This window comes from Cervus canadensis, chromosome 30 (genome assembly GCF_019320065.1).
Source record: "Cervus canadensis isolate Bull #8, Minnesota chromosome 30, ASM1932006v1, whole genome shotgun sequence".
In the NCBI taxonomy this organism is placed as follows: domain Eukaryota; kingdom Metazoa; phylum Chordata; class Mammalia; order Artiodactyla; family Cervidae; genus Cervus; species Cervus canadensis.
The window spans coordinates 22948891-22961501 of record NC_057415.1 but is presented as its reverse complement, the minus strand read 5'-3'; the positions used below and the strand labels follow the sequence as shown (position 1 = coordinate 22961501).

The 12611-nt window shown below is 45.0% G+C and overlaps 1 protein-coding gene across 7 annotated transcripts in view; it reads right to left on the bottom strand.

Annotated features, from left to right (window-relative positions):
* Window positions 1-12611, bottom strand: part of CDK20 (cyclin dependent kinase 20) — a 46119-nt gene that overhangs the window by 21227 nt on the left and 12281 nt on the right. For all 7 annotated transcript variants that reach the window (XM_043453314.1, XM_043453315.1, XM_043453313.1 and 4 more), the window contains 4 exons: window positions 9787-9824; window positions 5694-5854; window positions 3963-4081; window positions 41-250 (listed from right to left, as the gene is read on the bottom strand). In XM_043453314.1, the coding sequence (XP_043309249.1) occupies window positions 41-250; window positions 3963-4081; window positions 5694-5854; window positions 9787-9824 (528 nt within the window). The remainder of the gene's footprint in view (window positions 1-40; window positions 251-3962; window positions 4082-5693; window positions 5855-9786; window positions 9825-12611) is intronic.

Here is a 12611-nt window from a genome sequence, read left to right as displayed (position 1 = left end):
CTGGGAAACAGGAGAGGCTCCTAGGAGTCGGGTTACTCACCAGCAAGAGGGGGCCCTCTGGAATGTCACAGGCCTCCAATGTAGATGAATACATGGGCAGCAAGAAGGCGGCTTGCTCACACCCATTCTCTGCTTCCCATGCTTTGATCAGCCCCCGTTCATCCACAGTTACAACCAGCTGCAGCCGAGGGTAGGTCACCAGATGCACCAGAGGAGCAGACTGTACAGGGCTCGACCACAGCTCCATGCCCTGGGCAAGAACAAAATGAATGTAACAACTCACACAGGGCTCATTTATCTCCTAAACACTTACTAGTTTCATTCATTCAACCATCACCCAGGGCACACTGGGGACATGCAGGATGAGGGGTGTGATCCCCATCCTCACAGGATGTACAGCACGATATGGGATACTACACAAAAGTAATGTTCCCCTGGACTTCCCTGGTGGCCCACTGGTTAAGAATCTGCCTGCCAATGCAGAGGAGATGGGTTTGATCCCTGGTCCAGAAAGACTCCACATGCCGTAGGGAAATTAAGCTCTCGTGCCACAACTACGGAAGCCTGCGCACCTTTAGAGCCTGCTTGGCAACAAGAGATCACGCAGCAATGAAGACCCAGCATAGCCAAAAACTTAAATAATAATAAATAAAATTCTTAAAAAAAAAAAGTAACGTTCTACCACAAAGGAGACAATTGTCCTAGAGGAGAGCAGTGGCTGAGCGTGGATGCAGAGACTGCCTGGGGCTAAAGCCATGGCCAGGAGGACTGGAGGAGGGGCCTGGGGTGCACACTGGGATGTCTGAAGCACTCCCAGGGGTCAACTATGGCTTAACTGAGGAAGGCCGGGCAGGGAGGGAGGACCAACACTACCCTCCACCCTGCCCTGGACTGGAGCTGTACTCAGGACATGAGTTCCAGAGGGCTGCATACAGAGAACTTCCACACAGAGCATCTCACTTGGTCCCCAGGGAGCCCAAGTTTACAGATAAGCTAATTTAGGCTCATGGATGCAAACAGTTTCTGTTGGATAACTGCAGGTGCCCTGCTCAAAACACACCCTTCCCATCGGGGTTCCCAGTGGTGCTACCACGGGCTGGGCCTGGCTAAGGTCCATGCCCCGTCATGGCCATCAGCACAGAGGAGAACAACTGGTCTGAGCTGGGCTGACTCCCAGCTCCACGGTCTCTCTCAGGATTCCGAAAGCTGGAAGAGTGAGGTAAAGAGCAGGCCCACGGCACATTAACAAAGGGCATCAGAGAACCAATCCTCTAGCCGTTGTTTCAGTTTTCCAGAGCTGTGACAAGGTTTTTTTCCTTCCAATTTGTAGTTATTATGGTCCTTTTTGTATCAGGTGTTACCTTGTTAGCACAATCTTTTCCCAGTCATGATATCCCAGTATTCTTCCTTTCTTTTCTTTCTTTCCCCTCACGTCAACATATCAACAGATGATTTCTGTTGCTGGAACAGCTAACAAGACCACCACTAGTAGAAACTCTGCACCGGTGACTGGCTCATGTCAAGTAGGTCTCAGAGACCACACATTACCCCCCCAGTGGCCAGGGGCATGGAAGTAGGCAAAGTAGCAGTGAAACTCCCCTTCTCATGTCAGAATCGAAAGCAGTGACCAGGGAAACAGAGCACGGAAACAGGCTACATATTGCATGACTCCAGCCGAATGACTGAATTTTTAAAAATAAAGTAAGATTGGCGATGTGCTCACAAGAGGGATTAAGATCGGGAAGCAAAGAGAATGGATGCAGAGTGGTCTAGCCCTGTAATAAACAGACCACAGCAGAGTTCAACCACGGCCTGCACCCAAACCCAGCCTACTGCCCATTTTTGAATTTTAGTTAAAGGAAAAAAGCAAAGCATTTCATGACACTTGAAAACAACATGAAACTCACGTTTGAGTGTCCATAGTTATATTGGAACACAACCACTCCCTTTCGTTTACCTGTTATCTAGAGCTGCTTTTGCATTACAGCCACAGAGTTAAGTTGTTGCAGAATCACATGGTTTACAATGCTTGAAATATTTGCTCTCTGGTCTGCTGACTAGAGAAAGAAAAGGTCTTATTGAAAGGTCTCCTGACCCCTGCACCAAAGTCCTTTCTATTTAAGTCAAGATCTTTTTGTTTTGGCAACTATGGAACCTCCCAGCCTTTGGGTCTCATTCCTGCCCAAGATCCCTAAGCTACTAAGCCCGCAAGGTCTCATGTCCACAGCCTGAGGCAGGTCTCTTTCAGGACAACACAACTGCAATGAGACAGAAACCAGCTGCATGCACCCATGGTCACCAGAGACCTTCCCTTAGAATTATGTCAAACATCATGGCATATATATGAGGAAAACAAAGCACATGGAAGAGAAAAATCCATGATAAACAACTGAAAAACTGACTATGGAGGAAAGACATACAATGCAAATAACTGTATCCTTTAAACAAAGAAAAATAATAATAATAACCAGAGAATATGAAAGGGTTCCTAGTAATTAAAAATGTAACTTTTAAAGCAGTCAACAGATACTCTCTAAAGTATACAGACCAAGAAACAGAATCTATTAATAAAATATAAAATGTAATAAGACCAGAAATGAATAAAAAAGTGGTTACCTCTGGAAATATAACCTTGGGAAAGTGGAAGGAAAGGCAATTTTTTTTTTTACTTCTCACGAATTATCTTTTAGTCCCATTTTTCCTTTTATATAAAAGCCTTGACAGCGTTTTATGATTGAAAATCAAAGCAAATTCTAACTATCTGAAACTCACTCCAAAATTGCTCTGCCCCTTTGCCCTCTCACTGCTCCCATCCTGTGCCCCCAACCTTCCTCCCTTTCCGAGTTCCTATCCCAGTTTCTAGAGTCCCTCAAACGGCCTGGTGTGTCATCTGGCATCTGTCGGAATCCTGGGCTGGAGCCCAAGTAGGGCTTTCGGACTCACTCATTCACTGGCAGCCAAGCACCCCCATCACCTAACACGGTTCACACCATTCTCGCTCATGGCATCTACCACGAAGTCTGGGCAGAGGAGCAACCCCCAAGGCAGGCACGGGGACTCAGGAATGCAGCTTCCACACGGACGGAGAAGTCAAGAGATCCCTGACCACAGTGCCCTGTTCACGGGTCCATCTGCGGGAAGTTAGGGAGGGCCTCCTGGTGCCCTACTCAGGAGTTCACGTGGAAGGAAACTGCCACGTCCAGCAAACCTGAACAGCACAAGATGAGCAACAACCTCACTGAGTCTGTCTACTTAATAATGCAAGGCCCTAGAGGGACCTCTCCTTGTTTAGCGTGTTTGAAAACATCAAGTTATCTAGTTTTCCAGGAAAAGATCCATGGGCCCAGGCAGAAGCCCTGGATCTATCTGCAAGTGACCGCGTGGTTCAACTCAGATGCCTTTCCTTTCTGTCTCAGTCTAAACCTGTATAAAATTAGAATGATAATAATAATGAATACTGTGAATAATAATGGCTACCATGGGAATCAAATGAGAAAATGGATAGGAAAACTTTTTAACTATCAGTGCCAACCAAGTTTGAAATTACTAATAAGTTATCGAAGTTTTTAACACTTAGTTTGCAAATGGGTGAGTAAAAGTTGCATTATCTGGGCAAAACCACCCAGAGGCCGGCATCAGCTCCAATGTGGACATCACAAAACTGGGCAAGCCAGCTGCCATCCCCTTGCATGAACAGCCTCCATCAGGCACTATAAAAAGACCCATCTCCCTGAGGCAGGGCAGCAGACAGTCAAGGGCATTTGCGATTGATCAGACTCAAGCTTGAAGAGTGACCTGGCAGTGACTGAGCCTCCTGCAGCTCACTCTTTTCACTGCACAATGGGTCTCCCACACCTCACAAGGTGACTGTGATGGTTAAAGAGAATAAAGGCAAAGGGCCGCAAGGCTGAGGACCCAGCAGAATCCACAGCACTCATCCTGGCCCCTCCCAGGCAGCTCACCTCATGCAGATCCCAAGCACGCACAGTGCCATCTGAGGAGATGGTGCACACCACGGATTTCTCCCGACCATCAAACCGGTACTCGTTGGTTGAGACGTAGGCCAGATTATCTATCTCTCCTGAAAGAGAACACAGACTTGCCTTGAGCGTCAAATCTCCAACGGCCCTGGGAAGAAGGTCCCATGGCTGGACTTGCTTCCCGGTTGCTTACTAAATTGCTCTAGCAATGTAAACGATTCATTGGATGGCTGATTTTTGGCATTATAAGATTAATAACTATTTGCACCATTGCTATCATCACCAGCGTTACTTTACAAACCTCAATTCAAACACATAATTTTATCCAAAATTGGACTAAAAATGCTCATACTATGTGGGCCACTCAGTCTCAAATAGATGAGGATATTCAAAAAGAAATACAGGAACTGAAAACAGCCATCGAATGGGTTGGAGATCAATTAACAGATGTACAAAAACAGGTGATGCTAAAATGTGACTGGAATTCTACTCAATTTTGTGTTACTCCTGTTCATTTTAATAATAGTGCCTACAACTGGGAACAAATCAAGTTTCATTTACAAAACATACATGATAACGCCTCTCTGAATGTACAATTATTACAAAAAGAAAAATTTGAAACCTTTTCTAATAATCTGCCCTCTTCCATTGATATGGAAACTTTAGCTAAACAATTGGCTGATCAATTATCTGGGCTAGACCCACGTGGATGGTTTCAAAGTCTTACTCATAGCATTGGATCTGGAACCATAATTTTGGTGATTGTCTTAACAATTATATTTGTTGTCTACCGTTGCCTTCATGCAAAGATTGTCAAAACTAAATAAACTCTGATGGTCAGAACTCTTCTTACAAATATTATAAATAAATAAGGGGGAATTGTCAGGGAATGTTTGACGGGAGGATTCCTACATGCTGTCTCTCCTGAGTCCTTTGTCCCTCTTCAAGCGGAACAGCACGCTGCTCCCAGGGACTGAGGTCATTATGTGAGGCAAGCATGAGTCTCCTTTAGTAAACATTCTCCTTAGGACAAAACAGCTTAATCTCCTTCCCCTTTCTTGAGATATGGATTGTCTCCTGACCTTGTGGTAACAGTTGCTGTACATTTGGTTTTCTGATCTCTATCATTCCCGAAAGAAGTTTCTTGTACTGCAGCCTATATATACTCATAGAAAAATCATTAAAGCACCTTTGCTCCATCAGAGCTTAGGTCCCCGGGTCTTTTTGTCTCTCTCTCTCTCTCTTTCTCTCTTTCACTTTCTTATCGTCGACTCCGCACCACAAGGTTCCGGTCCATTAAAGGACCCCAACACCTTGAGCACACATGTGGGTGCTCAGGATACGAACATTCAGCTTGGGAGGTGGGACGGTCCCCCCTCTTTCTCTCTGAGAAGCAGTGTGATTCAGGGCACCGTGGTGGACACACAGAATTAGGGCTTCAGACTTACAACCCGGGTATCATGCCCAAGACTGCCTGCCATCCCACTGGTCATGTAACTGGGAACAACTTCCTTATATTAGTTTCTTTCTACTCTGAAACAGATGTCATGATCTCTGTGAGGATCAAATTACATAGAACAAGGATAGAGCCCAGCAAGGGCATATCCTCATAAAGTAGCACTTTCCAACTAACTGGCTGAAAGACTAAATCCCTGGAGACGTGACCAGGGAAGCAGTGGGAATGTACAGAGTTACCACTTTGTTACCCCATACCTTTGTGCCCAGCAAGGGCCCTGCAGGTAAAGTCCTCTGGCCGCCCGGATGCCATTCGGAACTCGAGCTCAGATCGGCGGAGATAGTACTGTTTCCATGTCTGTGTGCCCAGGGTCATCTGGGAGGCTTTACAGGAGGACCAGCGTCTCAGACACAGCTGCCTGAAACACAGGCCCCAGTCCCAGGCAGAAAAGGAGTCATTAGAAGGTGTTTTGACATCAGTAGGCCTAGCTTCAATTCCCAGTTTCAGCACCTTAGCCTGGACAACTCACTTTGCCTACATAGGCCTCAGTTTCCTTTGAGGGGTCCAGTGCTGAGGTGGGATGCAGGCTTCCCTGTACTCACTGGAACTCTGCTTATTCTACAAGAAGTAGCATACTCACAGCCTGTGGGCAGAATGGGCATCCAGATTACCCTGTCTGGTCTGCTTAGGACTGAAAGCAAAAGTGAAGCCGCTCAGTCATGTCCAATTCTCTGTAACCCCATGGACTGCCAGGCTCCTCTGTATATGAGATTTTCCAGGCAAGAGTACTGGAGTGGGTTGCCATTTCCTTCTCCAAGGGATCTTCCCAACCCAGGGATCGAACCCAGGTCTTCTGCATTGCAGGCAGACTCTTTACCATCTGAGCCACTAGGGAATCCCTTTGCATAGGACTAGCCTACATGAAGTGGTTGCACACACTTAAACATCAAATTTCACACACAAATCAGGTAAAAGAAGATTTAGCTATATTGAAATCAAATTACCACCTGATAAAACTTGTCTGGGGCCACAGAGAACTGTCCCCTTCAGACAAGAATGGGCTTTCAGGAAGTTCCCTGGCAGTTCAGTGGTTAGGACTCTGTACTTTCACTGCTGAGGACCTTAGTTCAGTCTCTGGTTGGGGAACGAGGATCCCGCAAGCTGAATGGCACAGTCAAAAAAAAAAAAAGAATCAGCTGCACCATGGCCTTCACCATTCGTTTCATCTCCTGGACTAAGAAGCTGAATATTAGCTGCCTCACATCATCACTCTCATGTTGTTGATTTTCATTTAGGTGAAATAAGCAGAAAGGGGAATTTCTTGTACACATATGTCAACTTAAACAGTTTGAAAATAAAAACGAGACTAAGAAGACAATGTAGTTTTAAGAAAAAAAGGGAGAAAGCATGTTTCTTTGTGGAAGTGAAGCCTGTTTCTACATCTTTAAGGCCATTATACATCAAACCATAAGTAGGAACCATGATGAATATTCAGAAGAAATAAAACCAAATGATCTGACCAAAAAAGGGCAGACTATCAATATGGTTGAAGTGTGCATATGAGTAAAGTATATACATCTCTGAAATACAAAGATGTATCAAGTGAAAAAATCAAAACCCTTGGCATCAAAACCTTTCAGACAGCAACTGATAGCAAAACAATCTAATGTACACAACAGAAATTATGTACCTTAAACAAAAGGAAATGTTTGCAGTTTTACTTTTAACCAAAAAACTAATGCTTAGTGTATTAAAGAAACGGCACAATTTCATTAAAAGGTCAAAGGGGAAAAACAGGCCATGAAATATTTTTAAAGAACATGAAGTATTTTAAATTAGAATTAGAGTACCTATTAAAACACATGATCAGTTAATCACGTTCATTTACTGTGTCCATAAGAATTTCAATGGGCCTGAGAAACTTTTGGGTCTGGTACCCACATAGGCACAGCATCAGAAATGCTATGTGCATGTGACAATGCTCCTGGAATGTGCTGTCCCAGAAACAGAAACCCAGTGTTTTTATATGAACATAGGTACAATCTTAAGCAATGACTTTATGCTAAAAAGAGTTAACACCAGATACTGTAAAATAATAATCAACTGAAAACCCATCTGTGGCTTGGCTTGCAGACAGCTGAACAATCTGCTTCAGGAACCTGGAGGTGCATACAATATGGTGACACACAACACACATGTGGGGGTTAGGTGATAAGCTGCTGCAGAGATTTTTTGAACTGCTGCAAGAAATATACTTACTTGTGTTACTCAAAGGGAAATTCCTACCCCAGCTTATCAGGAAAAATGAAAACAAAATCTAGGGTTTAGGGTTGGCATTCTACCCATTTCAACTGTGAGCACTGTACTACAAGTTCAGTTCAGTTCAGTCGCTCAGTCTTGTCCGACTCTTTGCGACCCCGTGGGCTGCAGCACGCCAGGCCTCCCTATCCATCACCAATTCCTGCAGTTTACCCAAACTCATGTCCATTGAGTCGGCGATGCCTTCCAACCATCTCATCCTCTGTCATCCCCTTCTCCTCCCACCTTCAATCTTTCCCAGCATCAAGATCTTCTCAAGTGAGTCATTTCTTCGCATCAGATGGCCAAAGTACTGGAGTTTTAGTTTCAGCATCAGTCCTTCCAATGAATATTCAGGACTGATTTTCTTTAGGATGGACTGGCTGGATCGCCTTGCAGTCCAAGGGACTCTCAAGAGTCTTCTCCAACACCACAGTTCAAAAGCATCAATTTCTCGGCACTCAGCTTTCATTATGGTCCAATTCTTACATCCATACATGACTACTGGAAAAACCATAGCCTTGACTAGACGGACCTTTGTTGACAAAGTAATGTCTCTGCATTTTAATATGCTGTCCAGGTTGGTCATAACTTTCCTTCCAAGGAGTAAGCTGCAATTAAGTAAATTTACTTAATTAAAGCTTAATTTCATGGCTGCAATCACCATCTGCAGTGATTTTGGAGCCCCAAAAAATAAAGTCAGCCACTGTTTCCCCATCTATTTGCCATGAAGTGATGGGACTAGATGCCATGATCTTAGTTTTCTGAATGTTGAGCTTTAAGCCAACTTTTTCATTCTCCTCTTTCACTTTCATCAAGAAGCTCTTTAGTTCCTCTTCACTTTCTGCCATAAGGATGGTATCACCTGCATATGTGAGGTTATTGATATTTCTCCTGACAATCTTGATTCCAGCTTGTGCTTCTTCCAGCCCAGCATTTCTCATGATGTACTCTGTATATAAGTTAAATAAACAGGGTGACAATATGTAGCCCTAACGTACTCCTTTTCCTATTTGGAACCAGTCTGTTGTTTCATGTCCAGTTCTAACTGTTGCTTTGTGACCCGCATACAGGTTTCTCAAGAGGCACGTCAGGTGGTCTGGTATTCCCATATCTTTCAGAATTTTCCACAGTTTATTGTGATCCACACACAATAAATCCACACACAATTCTGGCTTTGGAGTACAGAATGAAGCAGGGCAAAGGCTAATAAGAGTTTTGCCAAGAGAACACACTGGTCATAGCAAACACCCTCTTCCAATAAAACAAGAGAAGACTCTACCCATGGACATCACCAGATGGTCAACACCAAAATCAGAGTGATTATATTCTTTGCAGCCAAAGATGGAGAAGTTCTATACAGCCAGCAAAGATAAAACTGGGAGCTGGCTGTGGCTCAGATCATGAACTCCTTATTGCCAAATTCAGACTTAAATTGAAGAAAGTGGGGAAAACCACTAGACCATTCAGGTATGACCTAAATCAAATCCCTTTTGACTATACAGTGGAAGTGAGAAATAGATTTGTGGGACTAGATCTGATAGACAGAGTGCCTGATGAATTATGCATGGAGGCTCGTGACATTGTACAGGAGACAGAGAGCAAGACCATCCCCAAAAAAAGAAATGCAAAAAAGCAAAATGGCTGTCTGAGGAGGCCTTACAAATAGCTGTGAAAAGAAGAGAAGCAAAGGAGAAAAGGAAAGATATACCCACTTGAACAATGCCGTTAGAGCAAAGATGAAATCAAAATGGCTTATCTGTCCATCAGTTTGTCTATCAGCCAGCTGCATTCAATCTGCTATACATTTCTGTCCCTGAGTTTGGTACCCCCGCCCGCAAGATCAACCTCCATTTGATTAACAAAGTCTCTTTTATTTCAATATACTATTAAAGAAGAGTCTTATTCTTCCAAGTAAGAGGAGTTTCCTGCTGGTAGGGGCTGTGGATTGTCTGTTCCTGTCTCAACAGAAATTCAGTGAGTGCTAAAAAGGGCCACCCCTCTCTCCTTCAAGTATACTCTCCTGAGAGCCCTGGTTTTTCCTTCACTCACCTCCACAGTTCCTTGGTCCTTGAAGCCTCATTCCAGACCTAGAAAACGAGGGGAGAGAAAACAGTCATCTGTTCAGTCAGCAAGCAATCAATGCCCAGCCTGCCAGGCCCTGTGGAGGCGACAGAGTGCTGAATGAGATCCAGTGCTGGCATTCAAGAACACTCACCCTGAGGTGACATATTCAGACAATCAAATAAAACATACCAAACAACGAACGAGGAAGGAAAGAATGACCAACTCAACTGGGGTCAAGAGGTTCAGAAGAAATGATGGATCAAGCCCTGAAGGATGAGTGGCTGTCCTCTAAGAAAAAGCCTGAAGCAATTTCAGGGAGAGACATTCACCTCAGCAAAGATTCACAAGTGTGAAAAAGATGATGAGCAGGTTGCCTGAGTCAGAACACAGAGAAAGGAGCTGGAGACAGATTTCTTAGACCAACTTTGGAAGGGCAAAAACAGTGAGAAGTCACTTGGGAATTGTGAACGGCAGAGTGACAAGCCAAACTGTGTTTCAGAAAGGTCACTAGATGCTATGAGAATGCTATGAGAAGGAAGAACTGAAGAAGGCAGAGCAGCAGGGCCCGTAAGAAAGCTGCTGCAATGGAGTAAATCAAGGCCCTGGCTAAAGAGATGTCCCAGAGATGTCAAGGTGGTGGAACGGAACTTCTATATGGGGAGGGTACATAGGCCCTATTCCCACAAACTGCTCTCTGCAGAAATGTCTGGAAGAGGCTCAGGTGGCCCTGGGACAGGATCAGAGTGCCATGCCTCCCTCTCCCTCAGGCCACACCTGCATCCTGGAACCTCTTGGCCTCTCTAGCTGGGCCACCCTGGATTCAGCAGCCCACCCATCCTCATGGAAACCACTCAGGAGCTTTGTGTGGCCCAGACCTACTGAGGCTCCCATCCAGATGTGTGGCTCACAGGCCCTGGGAGAAGTAACAACCATCCTGTCTGAGCCTAGGCTCCTACTTCTGCAACCCTCACTCATCCAAGTTCAAAATATTTCAGCCCTTAAGAAGTCTTTTTGGAGACTTCCCTGGTAGTCCAGGCGCTAAGACACTGTACTGCCGATGCAGGGGCCTGGGTTTGATCCCTGATCAGGGAACTAGATCCTGCATGCTGCAATGAAAACTGAAGATTCTGTGTGTGACAAGTGAGAACCAGTAGAGCCAAATTAAAAAAAAAAAAAAAAAAGGAAGTTTTTTTGGCTGGAAGGAATGTAAAGCTGATATTTTGCAAAGATCAAACCTGGCAAGATTATCCATTCTCCTTTTACACAGTTCCCAGTTCAAAACCCAAGCAAGATCTTATTTCCCTAATACTTATAATCCTTAATAATTATAATATGTAATGAAACCTACAAATAGATGCTACCCAACTTTGGGCTTCCCTAGTGGCTCAGACGGTAAAGAATCTACCTGCAATGCAGGAGACCTGGGTTTGATCCCTGGGTCAGGAAGATTTCCTGGAAAAGGGAATGGCTATCCACTCTAGTATTCTTGCCTGGAGAATGCCATGGACAGAGGAGCCTGGCGGGCTACAGTCCATGGGGTCGCAAAAGAGTAGACACAACTGAGCGACTAATACTTTCACTTGCAAGTCCTCTGAGAATCTCTCTGTGAGAACCTGACCTTCATGATGACACCTTGAGGCAGGGTTTACTGATCTCATTTTATCTAACAGGGGAACCAGAACCTAGAGAATCTGCTGCTATCAAAGGGTAAAAGGCACCTCCCTTTCTAAATCTGTTGGGGGACTACCTGGGTGACCTCAGCCAACGAGCTCACTACCTGATACTCATTTTCCTTACTGGTGTGCATGCATGCTTAGTCGCTTCAGTCGCATCTGACTCTTTCTTACCCCACGGACTATAGCCCACTAGGCTCCTTCCTCCATGGGATTCTCCCCCCAAGAATACCGGAGTGGGTCGCCATTTCCTCCTCCAGGGGCTCTTCCTGACCCAGGTATGAAACCTTCGTTCCTGACCAAGTACAGGTACCTGCACTGTCAAGCGGGTTCTTTACCACTAGCGCCACCTGGGACGCCCTAATACCTTACTGGTACAACTGGGGATAACAACCCAGTATTTTACTCTACACATTTAAATTATAATTACACAACGCAGGTCAAGGTCTGTCTGTTTACCTTTTGTAAAGTGATATAATAATGTATTTCTAAAAATGAAAAAATTATTTCACTGGACAAACATTTACTGAGGACCCTAAATATCAAGGGGGTTGAGATGGCTGGATGCCATCACCGATTCAATGGACATGAGTGTAGGCAAACTCTAGGAGATGGTAAGCAACAGAGAGGCCTGGCGTGCTGCAGTCCATGGGGTCGCAGAGACACGACTTGGCGACTGAGAAACAATTAAATATCAAGCCATATACTGAGTGTATACACACAATGATTATACAGTGATTTTAAACACAGTGATGCAAGAAACAAATTCCCCACTCTTAGGAATGAGTCTAGCGAGGGAGGGGGGTGAGGAGCAGATATTTAACAAATACACAACACTGTAAGATCATTTGGTTACCGCTGAGGGAGCGCACAGAGGAGAAAGCGCTCAGAACACCCGTAACATGCGCAGAAGCGCAGACCAGACTACCGCATCCACCAGGCACTCAGGGAACACAGCCAGTACGGAGTTCGACTGGCTGAGGAGGGGTAGCCCGAGCCTGCAGGAGGAGATGCCACTCACAGGCAGAGCAAGGATTTCCGGGCAGGCCCCAGAAGGGAACTTCCAGAACATTCCAGAAGAGGCGGGATCTGTAAGTCCATCTTAGGGGTGAACTCTGTCACAGGTACCCAGTGCAG